Genomic DNA, 20546 nt, shown 5'->3' with positions numbered 1-20546 from the left:
CTATCTATCTATCTATCTATCTATCTATCTATTTTCTAAACCACTGATCTTTTTCATGGTCACGGTGGCTGGAGGATACACACCCGACTGATCTCCAGTCAATCTCATGACTAACTCATAGAGACAGATAAATGCTTTCTCCCCTACAGGCAAGAGAGTTGCCAGTTCACCTAACCTGCATGTATTAGGACTATGGGAGGAGGGATAAAACCTATGCAGACAAATGAAGAACGTTTTTTATGGTAAATGTTAAAAGGGCATGAATATTTGATACATTTTATCTGCAAAAAGAAGGTAGGTTAACCACATAGTATATCATCATACAAAGTAGGCTACATTAGGCTACATTTACATTGCAACGTTTTGGTTATTAAGCAATGTTTTGAGCCCAAATGCAATCTCTGTGCACACAAGTGGTTTTGGCTTCAGTAGAAGAACTAATCTCTGTTTAAACTAACATGCCCAGACCGCATATCTCAATGATCAGGGGCCCCATTTATTAACGAGGCGTACGCACAAAAGAAGACGTACGTCGCTCTTTACGCAAGAATTGGGATTTATCAAAAACAAACTTGACTTCTCTGTGTAGATCCAGGCGTTGCTTTAGCTTTAATATTGGACCATTTCACTTTAAGTAGGGCCACGGTCCGACCTCTGAGGCTGTAGCATTAACTGCGTCTGCAACATCTTGTCACTCTACAGCTTTTTTTGGCATAAATAATTCCCACACTGTGCCATCCCAGTTTTTTTTCTTCTTTTCCCCTTCTGTAACAAGAACTACAACGTCACATTGAGTGAAAGTGCTTTTCTTTAATTTTCCTCTGTGCGCATGATGTTGGTATGGATGAATATTAATTTGGGGCATTTCACTGACTATTTAAAGGGCATTTATGGGCGTGACATGAAGCCTCCGAAGCTGCGCCACATTTAGAGTCGATTGTGATTTATAAAGGGGAGCTGGCACGTGTGCTTGCACGTTTTTTTTTTTGCAAACCCATATTTGTCCGTACACCACTTTTGCTGCAAATTTGCCGCACAGTTTATAAATGAGGCTACTACAAAGCTAATCTGAATCAGTTATTACAGCATTAATGTGGATGGATATTTCAATGTTGAATTTGCTTCTTGCTGTGTGTGTGTGTGTGTGTGTGTGTGTGTGTGTGTGTGTGTGTGTGTGTGTGTGTGTTGTGTGTGTTTGTGTGTGTGTGGTGTGTTTGTGTGTGTGTGTGTGTTGTTGTGGTGGGGGCCCTGCAATAGGCTGGTGCCATGTAAAGGGTGTGCTGGGATAGGCTCCATTCCCTGTAAGCGTGTATAGGAAATGGATGGATGGATTATTCTTTGTCCACTTTTTAAAATGTTGAACCAGTGTCTACCTGGAATTTGGGGAAATGTAACCAAGTGCAATGCATAGAGTGGGTTCTGGCAAAAACTCTGCAACCATTTGGTAATAGAGCACTGGCATAGATCGGCAACACTTGTTACTGCACAAAATGATCATTCTTCATTCAAATTCTAATGTAAACAGCTGTCTGATTTATTATTTATCTTCTGGCAAAAAATAATATTCCAATTTTCTCTTTCTCTCTCCCCGCTCCCCCAGTGTTTGACTATGCCTACAGAGACTACATACTGTCCTGGTACATCCCTCTAAGTCATGATGAGGGCCAGTTGTACTCCATGCTGTCGGAGGACTGGTGGCAGATGATTGGCCAATTACGATCCAGGCTTGCTGACATTGACCTTGTCAACGTGGTGTGTTATGACACCATCCGAATCCTACACACACACTTCACAGACCTCAAGGCTGCATCTGCAAGGTACACACACACACACACACACACACACACACACACACAAACCAGAAGCAGCATGTGAATGTGCCAGGGCCAGGAGTTATCAAGAAATTGCTGAGAAACAGAGGTGAAACACTGAATAATACAAATTGAAAAAAGAAGTTGTATATGGGCTCTTGTTGTTATGGACAAGTGAGTTATAACATTAGCTTTGCTGTTTGCTTTTTCAATATGTCAATGTAACCTTGTCCGTTTGCTAATGTTTGTGATGACTGCTCCCAACTGGTTGGCTTTACAGCAGTAACAACGGTTTTCTAATCTACAACCTAACGTGAGCTAACATTGATTCTGCCATATTTCATTTACCATATTTTCCGGACTATAAGTCACACTTGTTTTCATAGTTTGGCTGGTCCTTCGACTTATGGTCACGTGTGCCTTGTTTATTAAAATATAGATAATTTAACATTCATACTGACTGACATGAACCAAGGGGTAAACATTACCGTCTACAGCCACGAGAGGACGCTCTAGGCTTAACTTAGTTGTTGGACTCACTGTCTTGTCTTGGTTATTTAGCCTATTCAGCCTCCCAGGTATGTTCTTTATGCTATTATGTAGCTAATTAACTGTTAATGTGTTACATTAACATACTGGACACTTGTTCAGCCTGTTCTGTGTGCCATTGTGTAGTTGAATAACTTGCCTTTTCCAGATTAAATGTCTGTTCTTGGTCTTGGATTTTGTGAAATAAATGTCTAAATAAGTATGACTTATAGTCCAGTGCAACTTATAGTCTGAAAATACGGTAGTCAGAAAATAGCAGAAGTGGTTGCTATGGCAATGCGCATTCATGAATCGGAGGGGGGGGGGGAATTCTCAAGCCAGAGTTGTATTTGTTTGGCAGTTGAGTTCAAATAACAATTTCTGCACAGCATCGCTTACTGCATCTTTTACTGTTCATCACAAGGAAATAATGTGTTCTTCCCTTTTGAGCTTTCATTGCTTAGTGTGCTGACTCACTGTTGTTTAACAGAAAATATGTCAACTTTGATTTGTTCATCAAAAGATTTCTCTTCCCACAATTGTTCATACCCAGCACCTTAATTGAATGTATATGCAGATGGCGTGAAATAATGGCACTTTAGTACCATGTAAATGACATTCAAATTCTCTACACTCGCTTCCTTCTTCTCCAGGCAGCATCTGTCAGGTACACAGACACAGTGATGATTCACACGCTATCTGGTTTCATTATCCTGGCAAGTCGGGCGAGACTTATGATTTGATCACAGTACAGAGATGTCTGGCCTCCCTCGTCTTCAATAGTTTGAGAACAATGTAGCAGCAGCGTGTCTTGTTCAGTCAGATTTTAGAAGCAAAGATGTAATAACAATGGCAGTGTTAGCTATGGCAATGAATATGTAACTCATATAATATCATCTGACATCTAGCTCTGCCAGAATAACACTCTGTCTCTTTCTGTTTATATCTTAATTTTGTCTGTGTCCCTTTCATGCGTGTATCCAGGCCAGAGGAGTGTGCTCGACCGTTTCCTCTCCATCCCTGTTTGGTCAGTCCTGACTCTGAGCTGGCCTTCCTCCGCTGTGTAGCCAGAATACTGCTGCTATGTCTGCTTCCACAAAAGGATGCCAAGTCCCATACACTACGCTGCTGCCTCACAGAAGTCATCACTACTAAAGGTTGTGTGTGTGTGTGTGTCTGTGTGTGTCTGTGTCTGCCACACACTCCCTCTCTTTGCTGATTGGACAAGTTAAAATTTGGCTGGAGAAAACACAAGAATATACCGCAAACCCAGATGGTGTGCGGAAGGGAAATGAAAATTGAGTGGAAGTAAGTAGGAGGGTGGAGCCAGGCTAGCCATCTGGTGGCGGAGATCAGGCACATTCTCAATATAATATATATTTTATATATATGTAGATATATAGATTATAAAAATGTTATAATATAATAATGAAAATATTTGAATTATAAAAAAGGAAAAGGAGAAGGGTTGGGTTTAGGAAAAGAAGTACAGGGAAAGCAAACGTGACTTGTGGGAAACGATCCCCGGTTTCTGGGGGATGCAAGACAACAACGGACGTTGGGTTAAGGAAAACAACAATGGGGAAAGCAAATGTCACACGCGGGAAATGATCTCCGGTCTCCAGGGTGAAACTCCTGTGTTTTTCCCTCAGACACACATTCTTCCTCTTCCGGTTGCTATTGGACAAGTGTCCAAACGTTTAGCTCCACCCATGTTGAGCCACTCCTCGATTTGCGTACTGCTGTCAGGGTTTACTCATGAAATGTGGACAGTATCAGCATTCCCTGCACAGCCTGGAACATTGCATTTACAACAATGGTTCATTGTCAATATCCTTCCAAACTTTCTTCTTTGTAATTCCCCTGTAAGTGCAAAGACCTACATTCAGAAGACCAGCTGGTCTCAGACCAGTGGTCTGTAGCTATGTAAATTTTGGGGTGCGACAAAGGTACAGACCACAGTCAAATAAGGGACAGCCACCAAGTTGACGTCTACTATTAGCTTTGCTGGGATTTGCCTGTTTTCAGAGGCCGTTTCAAATTGTGAAATTTGCATAGAAAAGAGGTGTTAATGGGATTTTGAGGTTCTATGTATATCTTTCTTACCCACTGAACTGTCGTTATTCAACTATGACAAGGTAAACTCGTTTTTGCATTTTCTCACCCCTTTAAAGTATTTGTCTGTTGTAACAACTGAGGTAATTCCTTATGTTCTCATTTGCTATAAAAAAACTTCTTTTATAGATAGATAGATAGATAGATAGATAGATAGATAGATAGATAGATAGATAAAACATACTTAAAAATACAAAACAGCAGCTGTACAGTGTCTTTATATTGTTCAGTGTGGTTATTGCGGAGGGAATGAAAGATTTCTTGTAAATGTTTTTCTGTGCCAGTTTTTCCATCTGCCTGATGGTAACTGGAAAGAGTGGTGGAGGGGGTAAGAGGGCTTTCCTGTTCAGAGAGTGGCTGTACACTTCAGACAGGGGGGTTTGGGGTGAACCCAATATCTTACTGCAGTGATGTATTATGTGTTGGATGTTGAAGGTGAGAATGGATTCAATGAGTGAGCAGTAAACTAGAGGTAAAATGCCCTAGCTGATATGAAAAGACCTTAGTTTCATTAGCAGCTGGAGGTGGTGCTGTGCACTTTTGTACACTGAGTCAGTATAAGGTGGGAAAGACAGGCAGGTGTTGATCTCTTCCCAGAGATTTTAAGGACGACTGCTCCACCAGCTTTGATAGGGTGCGCTCCAGTGAATGTTCAGTTTGGACCAGGTTGTTGATTGCCTGCTGGTATTGGAACTAGTCAGGTGTGTGCTAGTCTCGCTTTGCCAGACCTTCCTCCAAAGCGCTGCAGAGGAGGGTCTGGTTGGTCCACACAGCATTCCGGGATGGGAGAAAAACGTGCTCTGGTTTATTGCCATTTCTTTAAACCAACCAAAATTGTCTTGGGCGGTGCCACAGCGCCGCTGCAAAATAGCCTTGGGAAGGAACTTGTTTTGGTGAAACATGTGTACGTTCAAAAGTTGTTTTAGTCGTGCAACAAAACTGATAGTCCAGCTAGCTGTCTGGGTTACCCTGCAGAGATCTGGGGAGCAGGTAACCATAGTCATCATGATTCCACCAGAGTTTAAAATTCCAACTCAAAGAAAGAGGAAGGTAACGGGACATCAAAAAAGAGTGGCATCTGGCTGAATTTCTGAGAGAAAGAGAGCAACCCCGGAAGTGGAACGTTGCTGATATAGACTATCTTGTAACTTAACAGCATCTTATTGAAGTATTAATTAATTCAGACTCAAGTAGACATTCAGCAGATTTCTCTATTTATATAAAGTAAATGTGTTGGTATGTGTCTGTGTGCTCCAGGCCTCCTCCAACGACATGTCAAAGTGCCTTTGAGCAAGATACTGAACCCCAAGTTGCTCCCCGGATGCTGTATGTGGCTGTCCACTGCTCCTAATACTTAGGATGGGTTAAATGCAGAGATTAAATTTCATTACAGTGTACTGTGTATGTGACGATGAAGCTTCTTCTTTTTTTTTCTTCCTCCTCCAGTGTTGAAGCCTTTGGTAGAAGTGCTCAGCGATCCAGACTCCATAAACAGGATGCTGTTGTCTCAGCTGGAGCAGAGGGAGCAGCAGGCTGAGCAGCAGAAGAAAGCCTACACCTACGCTGCCTCCTATGAAGACTTCGTCAAACTGATATCAACTTCAGCTGATGTCAATTTCCTCAAACAACTCAGGCATGACCCTAACAGCACACACAAACGTATACGCCTGCAATGCTTTTTTAACCTGAGACTGTCCCAAACTGAAATGAAGCACACTGTCTGTGTATATATACACAAATATACAAAAACATGAGAACCAGACGGCGGTAACGCAGTCCTTCTGCTGGTGTAGGGTTACTATGGGAACAGACAGTGTCTCTGTGGCAATATACTAGATCTAAATGCGGGGGAGACATGATACTGCTATGCTGTCTTATTAGTTTGAAAAGCAATGGCTTAGTACGGATTTGTTGCGGATATATTTGATCAATTCTGTAAACATAGCCTCAGTTACTTCCCTGTTTACGTTCTTTACTATATGTTGTGCATGTCTGAGAGTTCCCATGCATGTCAGAGTTTGCTGTTGTACCACGTCATACTGTATTAATATCTTGTTTACTTCAGTAGTATTCAGTTTATTTATTCTAAGACAGCCCATTTTGATGTTCTTGATTGATGAAATTGTAAGTCTCTATCTGTCTTTGTAGGTATCAGATAGTGGTAGAAATTATTCATGCCACCACCATCAGCAGCCTCCCTCAGCTCAAGAAGCAGAAAGGTACTGAAGCACTATACTTCATCATGTGACAGTGACGTCAAAAAAATGATTGCACAAAAGAAAAACTGTGACAAAACAACTTCAAATCCACTGCATCTCAGCAGCTCACTGATCTGCTGTTAATTCACCATGTAGGGCAGTATTCATAATAGTGTCTATAGTTACAGGTGCAATTTTCCACTTTTCTTGTTGCTGCAACGGCTCTGAAGGTTTCATGTAGAGAGCTGGATGGTCGTGTCGGCCTATCTCCACAGTAGAGGCTGACATTTTTTTGGGTCACGGGATTCCCGTGGGATTCCTGCAGGACGGGAGTCATATTTACTATTAATCACGGGATTTGGACGGTACAGGATAAATGGTTAACGGGAGCAGACGGGAGCGGGAATCAACCAATAGCAAAGACGACAAAAAAATCTAAATGCACCTAAATGCAAAAAAAGTAAATGCACCATTTTGTAGTTTCCTTTTAATACGCCTACAATGTAACGCAATTAAAAAATAACTACACGACCCAGCCGTCCCAGAAGCCATCAGTGCTTTTTGTCACGGCTTACCGCCGTAATTCAAAGAGCAGTGATGGAGGGAGCTAACCGCCGCGGAGAAGTCGATGTGGCAAAAAATGATTTACAGCGCAAAGTCAGAAGTAATGACATGTCTATTAAGTTCACAGAACTGGTCGGAAAGTCTGAAATATTAATTAAGTTTATGAGAGTAGAATGTGACGGTGATAGCTGCTTGTAAGACATGCTTAGTCTTAGTCAAGTACGCAAGTGATTCAGGGACGAGCGGTCTGAAGAGGCACATTTGGGAAAGAATCAGCCAAGCATCGCTTCGTTCATCAAGCGAATCCTCTACTCCACAGCATTGCGGAGTAATGTCCTCCAAAGATTACATTCTAGTATAGGAGAAAAAAACACTGGGTTGTTTGCATTTTAATAAACCAATCACAATCGTCTTGGGAGGCGCCAAGCTCTGGACGGTCTCAGAAATCTGTACATCTGCACTAGCCCTGCATGAATAATCTTTATTAAATTGCAATCTCGATTCACCCTGTTCACAATTTAATTTTTAAAATACTGATTAAAAAACAAAAAAGAAAAAAAAATCCCCACCAATCAGTCCCAGTTAGATAGATAATGTAAAAATATTCTTTGTAAATCTTTCTAATAATTCCCGGAAAGAACCTAGCAGGCCCTCCTTGTTGCACGATCCAAATTTTCTTCAAAACCTGCCATTTTCAGTGTGTAGCTCGCTAGCTCGAAGTCTGTTGTTGTTTCCCCAAAGCGAACAGAGTTTGAGAACGGCAACACACAGAGAGCAGTTATCATAGAAATGTACAGTCCATGACCCAGACTAGGTCAGACGCTACCTTTTAGGCTGCGTTACTGGGCTACATAAATACATAGATACATAAAAATCAAACAACATGTATGCAACTTTGCTTTCACTAACTACTATGCTTGCTCAATTGAACCTATTTGTAACACATTGTCTTGCAACTTTATCTTGATGGTTCAGTGGCTCAACATAAGGGTTTGCGCTATTGTGTGTTATTGTTTGACCAAAGCTGGCTCACACTTTTCTTTCAACCACTGCTGTCACTCTCTCTTAGAGCGAAAAGGTAAAGAGTCAGCAGCCATGAAGGCCGACTTGCTGAGGGCCAGAGATATGAAACGATATATCAATCAGCTGACGGTTGCTAAGAAACAATGTGAGAAACGGATCCGCCTACTCGGTGGACCAAACTATGAGAGCACTGAGGAAGGAGGGGCTGATGACAGCGATGAGCCTCAAAGTCAGAAGGTAAGACTCTCATAAGGTGGACTGTGAAACAGATGCTGTGGTCTTGATTAAAAAGAAGTTGCTGAATAAATGAGAATGTTTTAGTTTTAGAACATTATGTTAGATATTGAAAGTTTTGAATGATAATATTTTTGTGAGGAGCATGACATTTACATGACTTTGCTGGAGAATTTTGTGCTTGCTCCACTTGGCTGATGTTTTGTCGTTTTCTCTCTCCACATCCAGATTCTCCAGTTTGATGACATCTTGTGTAATCCAAGTTACAGGGAGCACTTCAGAGTTTACATGGAGAGAGTTGATAAGCGAGCTCTGATTAGCTTCTGGGAACTGGTGGAAACACTGAAAACTGCCAACAAGGTGATTTCAGAGGGTTTAGCCCAACACTGCTAATTGTATATACTGTTACGGGGATAGTGATAGTTATGATGTGTATTTTTTTGTGTTCCATACCAGTGCTTGACCTGGGTGTTGCATCCACACAATATTCCAAAATACTTTACAGCCACTGTTTTTCCTTTACATCAAAATACACATTGTGTCAGCAGTTATCATTTCAACATGCAGTACTGCCAGTTATATAGTGAATATTTCTGTACTGGGACATCGGTAGTATAGGAAAGCACATTAATGCGTTGGAAAATGTACATGGGTAATTGCTTTCTTTGTGTGTGACAGAATGAAGTGCCGCAAATCGTAGGGGAAATCTACCAAAAGTTCTTTGTGGAGAGCAGAGATATTCCTGTGGAGAAGTTTCTCCTCAAAGAGATCCAACAGAGTCTTGTGGGGAACAGAGGAACTCAAGTATTTGTTAGACTACAAGAACAGGTATCCGCCGGTTTTTTCTTCTAACTCAATGTAACCAATTGCCTTAGCTGTCCTTATTAAAGGTCCTCACATGTGCAAGTAACAATGGTAGGATTTTGTTCCACAGAGTCAAACATGTTCTACAATGACAATAAAGCATTTCTGTTGCTCTCATACATCCTCCAGGTGGCTGAGCAGATGAGAGAGCGTTACTACCCCTCCTTCCTGGTTTCTGACCACTACGATAGGCTGATCAGACGAGACGAGCAGCATAGCCAATCCCAGTGTAGCACTGAGGAAAAGGAGGAAGAGGTTAGACATGGTCAATGTTATCAAAAATGTTAATCTGTTAAGATACTCCAATTTATATTTTGTGTGTTTACCTTTTGATAAATAAATATACTGTATATATTTTTTTTCTGTAGTGCCAGGGTCTAGATGCAGGAGAGGAGGTGGGTGATGAAGGCAGTAAAGGAATCAATGAGCAGGCCAGCTACGCTGCTACAAAACTCCTTCAACTCTTCGACAAACTGGAGTACAAGCGGCAGGCCCTGGGCTCTATCCAGAATGCACCCAAACCAGACAAAAAGGTAACAAAATACAAGCACATGCGACAAAAAACAGGGTTCAAATCAGAATACAATCTAAATGTTCTCAACAGGAAAGCATAAAACACACCAACACAAAATTAAAGTTAGTCCAGACCCCTCCAGCATTGTCTGTATTGTCGAGATGTTAACTGGCTGAGCTGAAAAAGTTCTCTAATTAAGAGTCAAATCTATCACATCTGATTTGCTAAAAAGCCCATGTTCCTGCTCTTTTCTTGTTGGCGACAGCCTTGGGCGGAGGCGTTATGTTTTTGGGTTGTCCATCTGTCTCAGGACCCCTGTAGAGAATTTATTCAAATTTGGCACAGGGATCCACTTAGATGTTGGCCATAAATGAAGAATTCCTATGCTTATTATGACAACATTTCACCCACATGTCTAATAGGATAAAAAGCTAAAGTGATGACTGAAGGGGGAGTTTTAGTAAGATACTGAATTAGTGACACTAATCTTGGGTGCCCACATTGAAACTGTGATGATTGTTCAGATCTTCTGTGCTGCCGGGTTTAAAGATGTGTGTGAAGCATCCTTGTTTTTCCAAATAACAACACACTTAATACCTTTTTAGAAACGATCTTCAAAGTCTTCACTATACATATATTATATGAGTCTGAACAGACATGGATATAAACAGCAATTTGACGGATTTGTGAAGGCACACAACTGCAAAGCGGTAACTCTAGTTTAATCTGTGTAATTTGAAGGGAATGTCCACAAAATTCATTACAAATGACTCCCTGCTGTGCCTTACAGTGCCCTGCTACGCCATGAACTACTACCATTTTAATCGTAGTTCCATTACCTTTTATCGTGACCATAATTGTCACTGTTCATCACACCCCCAACCACCACCTTCAGGCACCGCCCACCAAGCACCTGGGTCTGTCCGAGGTTTCTCCCTGAAAGGACGTTTTCCTTACCACTCAAGGTTTCTGCCTAAAATGAAGTTTTTCCACCACGCGTCACACTAAATGCTTGCTCTTGGGGGAATTACTGGAATTGTTGGGTCTTTGTGAGTCTTTGTGAGTAAGTCTAGATCATACTCTATCAGTAAAGTGTCTTGAGATAACTTTTGTTATGATTTGATCCTATAAATACAATTTCATTTATAATAATAATACATTTTATTTATAATGCCCTTTACATTTCACAAGGAAATCTCATTTAAATGTTTTGAAAAACATTCAGGTTTAAAAAATTAAAGAAAACTAAATGATCGGCTTGCTCGTTGACATCTGCGTCTTGTGTGTGTTTTCAGATTGTAAGTAAACTAAAGGAAGAGATCGGAGCCATGGAGAAGGAGCACAGTGAACTCCAGCAACATATCACCAGGACTGACTGGTGGTGTGAAAACTTGGGGCACTGGAGGGCTACGATCACTACTGCTGAGGTACTGTTCTCTCTGTTTTTCCTTTTATCAGAAACAATAAATGGCTGATTGTACTACTGCTGAAGAAACAAGCTAGTCATGACTAACTGGCTGTGGAGGACCTAAGGCACTGGAGTGATCTGATGACCTTTGCATTAACATGCTTTTCGGAGAAGCAGAATATACACTGGATTTGAGTGGAAAAGCATTCAAACATTTAAGATGCAGTCACCCAAATCATTTACAGAGCTGTACAGGGATGCATTTGACCTTATTGACAGCCAAGCATAGTGTGCATCCGGTCCAGTCTTGTATAAAGTACTACGGTAACTACCGTTTTTTCCCAACCCTTTTCAACCCTATTTTTTTTTAATGTTTTTGTGTCTAAGTAACTGATGGGAACAACAGTCTTTGACTTTTGTCCAAGATGCGGTTGGCAGCGGAAAAACAAGCTAAAATGTAAGTTAATAGGGCAATTGTCCAGCTTGTATTTACCTTCACAAAAATGCTCATTTTGTCACTAACCGGCTTAAAAACTTTGGAAGGGATCCCTTCACATATAGACCTTTAAAACTAGTTTGAGACCTTTCTGTTTAACCAGAAACAGCTTTGAAGTTGCCAGCGCTAAATCCACCAGACTCCATTTAAAAAAGCAATGCTTTTAGCGTGTACAGAGCCAACATATTTTCACATGTAATTCGGTTTACTTTGTGTTTATTTCAACCAAAACTAGAGTTGTGATGGTTGGAAAAGTGGAAAGAGGACCCAAAACGGCTTTTCCGTTTTATTATGTTTCTGTCGACTTTGAATGAAGTGCATTTTACGATGCTAAAATGACTGTTTATTTACATAGTCTGGTGGTAGCGAACACAATTTTGCGGATGTTTTAATGTTTTAAAAAAGGATCTTACTCTTTAACAGAAAGGTCAGCCTCCTTAGAAATCCTTTCCATAATGTTGTTAGACACTTATTTGTTAGAATCAGTTTGCCACTGAGCCTGTCAGTGGCACCACTTTTGTGAAGGTAAATACAAGATGGACAATTGCCCTTTTAACTTACATTGTAGCTTGTTTTGTTGTTGCAGACTGCAGTGATCTCGCTTAATTCTGGACCAATATGGAATGGAAATGACTTTGGTAGAAGTAAAAGGCATCTTTTTAGAACATTACTTCAGTAAAAGTCTCTGATATTAACTGTACTTAAGTACTAAAAGTAATTTTATGATATTAAATGTGTTTAAAGCATAGTGTGTAGTTTCTGCTGCCCCCATTAAGAATTTCTGTTTTCCAGAAATACAAATACGAAGCAAACAAAGCAAACTACAGGCATGTGAAAATTCTACTTAAGTTTTTCTACTTTGTTACATTACAACACTGCTCCAGTCCACCAGAATTACCATAGCAACAGAAATATATTCTTGTATATGGAATAAATTGCCAAACCATTTTGTGATGAACCACACATAGTTTAGGATTAAATTAAAAAATGTTTTTATTTAATCCAATCTAAATAATACTTCAAATAGGGTAAAACATGTATGTCAGTAGAATCAGTAGGGGTGTGCATTCATTGACGTAGGTGAGTGTGAGGATAGCAAAATCGAACCCAAAAGACAACCCCAAGCCAAAAACACACTCGGCTGGCAGTAGTTACAAGTCCTACTGGAATCCTTTTTCTCCCAATTACCAGACCCAAACTGCCCATGCGACACAACAGTTTACCTGTGCACTCTGCACTTATCAGTCACCTTAATATCCGAGTTCCCAGCAAATTTTTAACAAATATTCCTTCATACACTGATCTCATAACTTCACTGAAGGAATGGATAAAACCATCCATTACAGTACATTGCATCGACACCCAAATTTAAGACTAACATACAAACATTACCCCAATTAATTGCAAAACGAGGCGTAGGAAACTCAAAACCCAACAGGTGCTAGTTAGTTAGGTGTTAGTTGTGTAGTCATTGAGACATTTGTGTGTGAAACTATATGTCTGTGTGTGTGTGTGTGTGTATGTATTGCAGGCTACGGAAGAGGGTGGTGAGACCGTAGCTTGTTACAGTGTGTGTGTTAGCCTGGTGGAAGGAGAGGAGACGGCCAACAGTCGCTGGAGCGTCCAGAGGAAACTCACTGAATTCCAGATGTTGCATCGCAAACTCACCGAGGTAACACAATACCAAATCTGTAAGCATCTGGATAGGATGGATGTTTTTCTTTGTTAACATCAGTAAGCAGTGATTACTGTGCATGCTTTGTTAACGCTAGATGCAAAATGTGTGACTGTTGTCTTGCTGTTTTAATTCTCTCGAAAAACCGGGTTGGGGTCGTCTTCATACTTTTCCAGCCATCACAACTTTAAATAAACACATAGTTTGTGAAAATATGTTTGCTCTGTACATGCTAAAATTAATTAACCTTTAATGCACTATACTATATTATCTAGATAGAATAAAGGAAACCATATGGAAATGAAATACAAAATACTTTAGTTTTGGCAGTCTCTCATTAATGTGATATCACATTTTAGTCTCTGTGTTTGCACCTGTCTCTTCAGTGTTTTCCATCATTGAAGAAACTCCAGTTACCATCGCTCAGTAAACTTCCCTTCAAATCCATCGACCAGAAATTCTTAGACAAGAGCAGAACTCAGCTCAATGCCTTCCTCCAGGTAAACATGCAAACACTACATACTGTCTTACACTTGACTATTATTATTACTAACATGACAAGAGGATAACTTTGGTGTTTTCACACTGTCTGCTGTAATTGTTACACTTAAAAGTCCTTCTCTATTCTTCCAAATAAGCTCTTGTTACTGTCAACATGAAACCACATGAATTTAATACACTAGAGTAGCTATTCAAGGGTACTTGCCCAAGGGGTACTTCTGCAAGGGTTATATAAAAAGACTGGTGGGCACTAAAGCTGGGCAGAAAGAATTAAGAGAAATAATGTTGATTATGTCTGTCTGTCTGTCTAGCGTCTGCTGACAGATGAGCGATTGTGCCAGTCAGAGGCTCTCTACGCGTTCCTCAGCCCGTCCCCAGAGCACCTCAAGGTAACCAATTTCTCATACTTATATTTGAAATTAAACAGGGCTACTAATGCAACAGTGTCATACAGATGTTACTGGTTCCTTTGGACTCCCTTGCTGCTGGGGGGGATTAAATGTGAGCTGCATTTGACAACTGTAGACAGTAAGTTGCTGCAGAATGCGTGAATCCTGATGACATCATGGTTAACAGGATTTTAGGATTTAGTAATGAAATAATACAGTATGGTTGCTCACCATATTACCGCTAGATGTCATGTCCTACAAAGATGAATGACATATTACATTCATTACCATTACAAACTGCATTAACAAGCATTGTTTGTTATTGAGGTCAGTTTTAGCAGCTGAGGCTTTAGATTAAAGATATCTGCATGTAGTGCTGCTCATGAGTATAGGAACCCCTGCTTAAATTGACTAAAAAGAGGAATTAAAAAAAAAAAAAACTTTTGGAAATTGATCTCCTTGCCTTTAATTACAAAAATATACCTAGAGGGTACTTTCCATAAAATCATCTCTCAATGCAAATTGAAATAAAACCTGCCAGTCTCTAGGTATGTGATGAGATGGGGCGGGGAGGGGGGGGGGAACTTTATCAGGATGCATAGTATCCTGGATCCATGAAATAACTGGCCCTTAAAACTAAAAATCTGCCTGCCTCTATGGGAATTTAAGATGCCCACTGTATTTTAAGGAAGAACATTTATTTATGTACCATGTATTATTTATTCACAAAGAAAATTTGTGTCCTTAAAGGTTGGATTTTACCTCATTTTTTAATCAAGGCATTTTTTTTTTTTACTGAAGCAGAGGTTCCTATACTCGTGAGCAGCACTGTAAATCAGAAGCAAAGGGACAATGTGAAATATGTACACAGCCCTCCACATTATTTACTGAGCTGCTTTTAACTCACTATATGATGACGCATTAAAAAGTGATGATGTGACTATTCTCCATCTGTTCTTGCAATGCCCCATGATTCAGAACTACAGGCTTAAGGTTCAGGATCACATTGAGATCATTACACGGACTAGCTTGGAGTTCTGCCTGCGGCTGTATGTATTCAATGATCCACAAATGACATGGCAATGTGGAGGAGCAGTCTTTATTCAGACCAGTATCATGGTTGGGAATCAAATCATTATGAGAAACTGGAGGAAGTCAGGAGAGTCCTCTTTCCAGGAATGGCCCACAAAGCTGATAAAGTGTCTTCTTTGAAAGAAAAAAACAAACATGTACAGGACTGAGAAATACGTGGCAAAATGTAGATATTACTTACAATACATTGCTGCTGTGGACAGATCATCATGTTGCTTATAGTTGTAAGACTATACATTTGATCCATGAGTGTTTTTCTTTTCTTTTTTTTTCTTTTATTTCATTTTATAATCGGATTTGCATTACGATTTGTTTTGGTTTCATTTTGATTAATTTGATTATAATTTTTTTTATCATCAGGTTTACATACATAAGTAAATGTGTTCGGATATTGAAATTAAAAGTTACACATTCATACCTGGAAGCTGCCCAGTACAACCGCAGTCTGATCTGCTGGCCGCTGAGCAGCTCCACTAGAGCGGTTAGAGGTTAAGGGTCTTGCTCAAGGGTACCTCGATGGTGGCAGTGAGGGAGGGACAAGCGCTGCTCTTTCACCGTCTAGACCTACTCTGTCTGTAAAGTGTCTTGAGATGACTTGTTATGATTTGTTACTATAAATAAAATTGAATTGATGATATGTTGTTCAATGCTCGAAGGTGATGTCAATCCAGAAGAAATCGTCTTTCTCTCTGGCCTCCTTCCTGGAAAAGCTACCTGGTGACTTCTTCTCCCATACTGAGGTACGCATCCTTCTTCACTGACAAAGCCACAGCAATCCGTGGACTCCGTCAGTACTCCGTCAGTACTCCGTCAGTACTCTGTCAGTACTCCGTCAGTACTCCAGCTGTCTTCTATCCTCATTCACATTGTGTGTTTAACGGCTGTTTCTAGGAGGAGGCTGACGATGACAGTGACTTGTCGGACTACGGCGATGAAGCAGACGGGCGGAGAGACGCCCTGGCCGAACCCTGCTTCATGCTCATTGGAGAGATCTTTGAACTCAGAGGAAGTGAGTAGGACACGGTTGTCTTTTCTATCACTGTTGCATTTTCCATTTAAATATCAATACCGATATCGGTATTGACATACTGGAGCGTTCATTGATTGTGTTTGTTCATGTTTCACAAATGATTTTTACCTGAGCAAGGCCGATACAGGGATAGTAATGCGCAGCTGTTAAAACATAATAAAATATACGTATTTTTATACACACTCGGTATTGACTGATACGCAAGTTCAGGTATTTGAATCAATTTCGGAAAGGAAACACTGGTAATGGAACATCTCTAATCAATACACAAAACAATAAAGTCTGACATGAAAGAGATTGAGGCCCATACTCGGAGTTTGTGGGGGCACTGCCCCCCCCCCCCCCCCCCCCCCCCCCCCCCCCCCCCCCCGGTGGCTGAAAGAGGTAATTGCATTGTTTCAATTAGGGGAATAATTACATCTGGCATGACCAGATAGTTTATAGATATTTTAAATGACAGAAAACAACTAAATGGTGGTAGATAATACATCTAATTCACATAGTAAATGCTTTAGTGCTAAGTGCTTTAGTAAAAAATAATTTTTTTCAGGGCTCTGGGTTATGTGATAAGTAGCTCTCACCTCAGACCGCATATGCCTATGCAGGACGCCAAAAACGAAAGTTACTGTTGCACTAGTCTGGACCTCTTGCCGTGCCAACGTTGCAATAAAGGTCTCCTAAATGCCATGTATGTAAATTTGCTGTGAGATTACTAATTGATTGTGCGTTTTTGTGTAGATTTGGACTTATATATCTATATATCTATATGTTTTATTCCACTTTGTTTAAACAGCAAAGTGGAGAGGCGTCATTCACCTGTTTGGAGCTGACTGGTGAATGTGACGGGCGTAGAGATACACCGGGACCCTTTTTGTGGATCTACTGATTGCCGTGGATTCCTTTTTTTTTGTTTCACTGCACTGCAAAATACGGCTCTTTTTTCTTAATGTTTTATGGTGTGATTGCGCATCGTTTCTGCGTTTGAAAAGGCATCTTAACACTGATTGTTCACTGTTAGGCTACATTTTAAATGAATTTAAGTGTTGGGGCATTCCGCCACCGTCTGTCTATTGATCCAAGACAGCCGTGCCGCAATTGGATTTCATAAGAGTGGATACATTTTTACAATGTAATTTCAAATCTGCTTTAAACATAAACCCATATGTTTATTTAGCAGTTTGTTTTGTCCATTTGTGCTCGCGCTGTGTTCCCCAAGTGGTAGGACAGGTCTCAGCTGCTACTACGCCCACCCTGGCTCAAATGTCAAACTCCGCTTATGTCGAGGCCTATATATAAAGACACTAAAATTGTAGGTTACACCTGTCTTTTTGGGACCAAATCATAAATTCCGACTGCATCTGTGTGAATATATCTGATGTGTTTCCTTCTGTCTCTGTCTGTCTGTCTGTCTGTCTGCTCAGTGTTTAAGTGGGTGAGGAAGACTCTAATTGCACTAGTCCAGGTGACATTTGGACGAACTATCAACAAGTAAGTTCTGCAAGTTTGCATTTTGATCACCTATGCCTAGGCTTTCACATTTTGTAAAAGTTGTCACAAATAACAACTAAACTACGTTGTAGAACTGACTTTGTTCCATTTATTCATGGTGTCTCTGCTACCTTATTTGAGTAACAAGCTAACAGGCAACTTCCTGTTTGTCGTTGTAGTATTGTTATTGCAGGTAACTGTCTGTAAAAAGCAACAAACAGCCTACTAGTTAACAACCTACTAGTTACAGTACATAAGAACCCTTAATAAGAACATATTTGACATACTCTACCTGTTATCACTCGTACTTAACTTCACGTTTTCTGTTATCTGTTATGAGGCTAACGTCTTCTCTGCATTATTTCAGACAGATCCGGGACACAGTAAACTGGATCTTCTCTGAACAGATGTCGGTGTGTTACATCAGTGTGTTCAGGGACACCTTCTGGCCCTACGGGAAGTTGGCGCCACACGTCAAGGTCCGAACTGACATTGAACGCATTGAAACTAAAGAACGGGCTCAACAGAAACTACTTGACAATATCCCAGGTAGCGATTAAAACCCATGTATTCCATGTATGGTGTTAGGATTATGTCATATCTCATGAGCAAATTATATCATTTCACACTCGCTGTCTACTCTTCCCACATCATTAAAGTGAGGCAAAGAATGGCAACTGCGTGACTAAAACTATTCAGAAAGCATACAGAGCAGCCGGTATACAGAAATACACGCTCTTACTCTAGAAAGGGATTTCTCCTTGCGTGACTGAAAGTTACTTCTGACATTTTGGGGGTGAAAACCTGGGGAGGCACTGGCCCTGTTATGATTGGCCACTTTCAAGGCGATAATACCCACAAGGATCTCCTTAGGCTACCTTGATTGAAAGCTAACCTTTAAGAAGCCCGCAAAGGGCCATTTTTTGTTTGTGGCATTTTAGACCTTTATTTGATATTACAGAAGGTTGGAACTGAGCCTGCGGCAACAACTGAGCCTCTGTATTGGGGCTTTGACCAGGTGATCTACCAAAATTGCCCTGTGAAGCATGTTTTGTGAGATATGACATAATCCTGATGCCATAAACATGCCCTGTAGATCTTAAACCTATGAACATGTCTGACCTCTTCACTTTGTTTCAATATGATCTTACATAACAGATGCACTAGCAAATTTAGTGGGCCAGCAGAATGTCCGCTACGGAATCATCAAGATCTTCAATGCCCTGCAGGAGGCTAACGCCAACAAACATCTTCTCTATGTAAGAATAATTACATATTATGTCACACAAATGTCAAGATTTCATACAATTATATAAAATGTAACTACAGCCGCAAACATAATCATTTGTCTCACTGTCTCAGGTGTTGATGGAAATGTTACTCAAGGAAGTGTGCCCTGAACTCAGCGCGGAGGTGGACAACATCTAAACACACACACACACACACACACACACACACACACACACACACACACACACACACACACACACACACACACACACACACACACACACACACACACACACACACACACCACACACACACAGAGTCTCAAACAGAGTCTTTGGATCTTTCAGGCCTATTTGTAGCTGTCCAGTCATAAACTGCCAAGCAAGGCAGGCAGGGAGATGGCCTTTTGGTTCAACCCCAGACAGAAAGCAGCTGCGTTGGTCAGAACTGAGACACATGCTGATTCTGTGGGTAGAACTTTGCTGTGAAATGATGAAAAGCCGAGCTATGACCAGACTTAAAGGGGCTGCTGTTTGACTTTGTTGTGGTACAGATCTAAACTTGTCTATTCTGAACAAGGAGAAATCCACATGAACCTGACTTTTTCCTATTTAGGCAGCCGTCTAATTAGACAGATCACATTTATACCCGAAAGTCCACATTGACACAAGAACAAATTGTATTTTTGACATTATATGACTCACGTGTACAGTTTTGTTTTTGTTATTTCAACAGCACTGAAACATCAGATCTGTACCACAACAAATATTTAGTTCCTGTGTAAATTATGGCGGTATATACATTACAAGGCAGAGTACCAATTTGTGAAAGGAAATAACTTGACCGTTTGGTCATCACTTTATCTAAAGAACTTGATTTAAATGCAGCAAAGCCAGTTGAAGTTCAGATTTCCTGTCACCCTCTGAAGGCAACCAGTGTGTCATTGCCCACAGAGCTGGGAACATTCCTCCTACACACAACCTGAGCAACAACACTTGTGTTCTGTGATTCTTGTTAAGGCTTATAATTGTGCAATATAATGTCATGTAAAAGTCATTGTGATGATTTTATTTATGATTATTATTGATAGATTTTATTTTTACCACATTGTTTAGAGAGCGTTTATATAAGCAATAAACTGCAAACAAAAAGTGGATGTGGCATTTTGGTTTTCTTAAAATGGTCATAGAAACTACAAGATTTGCTAAAATTAAATATCCATTACATATCTTGTGAATATAAAATATCAATATTATTGTAACATATAACACACACACACACACACACACACATATATATATATATATATATATACTCACTCACACACACACTCTCTCTCTCTCTCTCTCTCTCTACCTCTACCAGTCAAAAGTTTGGGGTCCCTTA

At 40.4% G+C, this 20546-nt stretch overlaps 1 protein-coding gene across 1 annotated transcript in view; it reads left to right on the top strand.

The window, feature by feature from the left end:
* snx25 (sorting nexin 25) overlaps positions 1-20314 on the top strand; it is a 24640-nt gene extending 4326 nt beyond the window's left edge. Inside the window, exons 4-22 of the mRNA XM_032527651.1 lie at positions 1601-1817; positions 3324-3496; positions 5901-6087; positions 6603-6673; positions 8286-8476; positions 8702-8833; positions 9152-9301; positions 9467-9592; positions 9706-9870; positions 11147-11278; positions 13287-13427; positions 13817-13930; positions 14243-14320; positions 16069-16152; positions 16304-16421; positions 17864-17930; positions 18298-18479; positions 19089-19189; positions 19293-20314. Of these exons, the coding sequence (XP_032383542.1) occupies positions 1601-1817; positions 3324-3496; positions 5901-6087; positions 6603-6673; positions 8286-8476; positions 8702-8833; positions 9152-9301; positions 9467-9592; positions 9706-9870; positions 11147-11278; positions 13287-13427; positions 13817-13930; positions 14243-14320; positions 16069-16152; positions 16304-16421; positions 17864-17930; positions 18298-18479; positions 19089-19189; positions 19293-19358 (2495 nt within the window). The 3' untranslated portion in view covers positions 19359-20314. The remainder of the gene's footprint in view (positions 1-1600; positions 1818-3323; positions 3497-5900; positions 6088-6602; positions 6674-8285; positions 8477-8701; positions 8834-9151; positions 9302-9466; positions 9593-9705; positions 9871-11146; positions 11279-13286; positions 13428-13816; positions 13931-14242; positions 14321-16068; positions 16153-16303; positions 16422-17863; positions 17931-18297; positions 18480-19088; positions 19190-19292) is intronic.
* The last annotated feature ends 232 nt before the right edge of the window (positions 20315-20546 follow it).

The sequence above is a fragment of the Etheostoma spectabile genome, chromosome 10 (assembly GCF_008692095.1).
Source record: "Etheostoma spectabile isolate EspeVRDwgs_2016 chromosome 10, UIUC_Espe_1.0, whole genome shotgun sequence".
NCBI classification, from domain to species: domain Eukaryota; kingdom Metazoa; phylum Chordata; class Actinopteri; order Perciformes; family Percidae; genus Etheostoma; species Etheostoma spectabile.
Note: the sequence above shows the minus strand (reverse complement) of the source record. Positions and strands in the feature narration are given on the sequence as shown.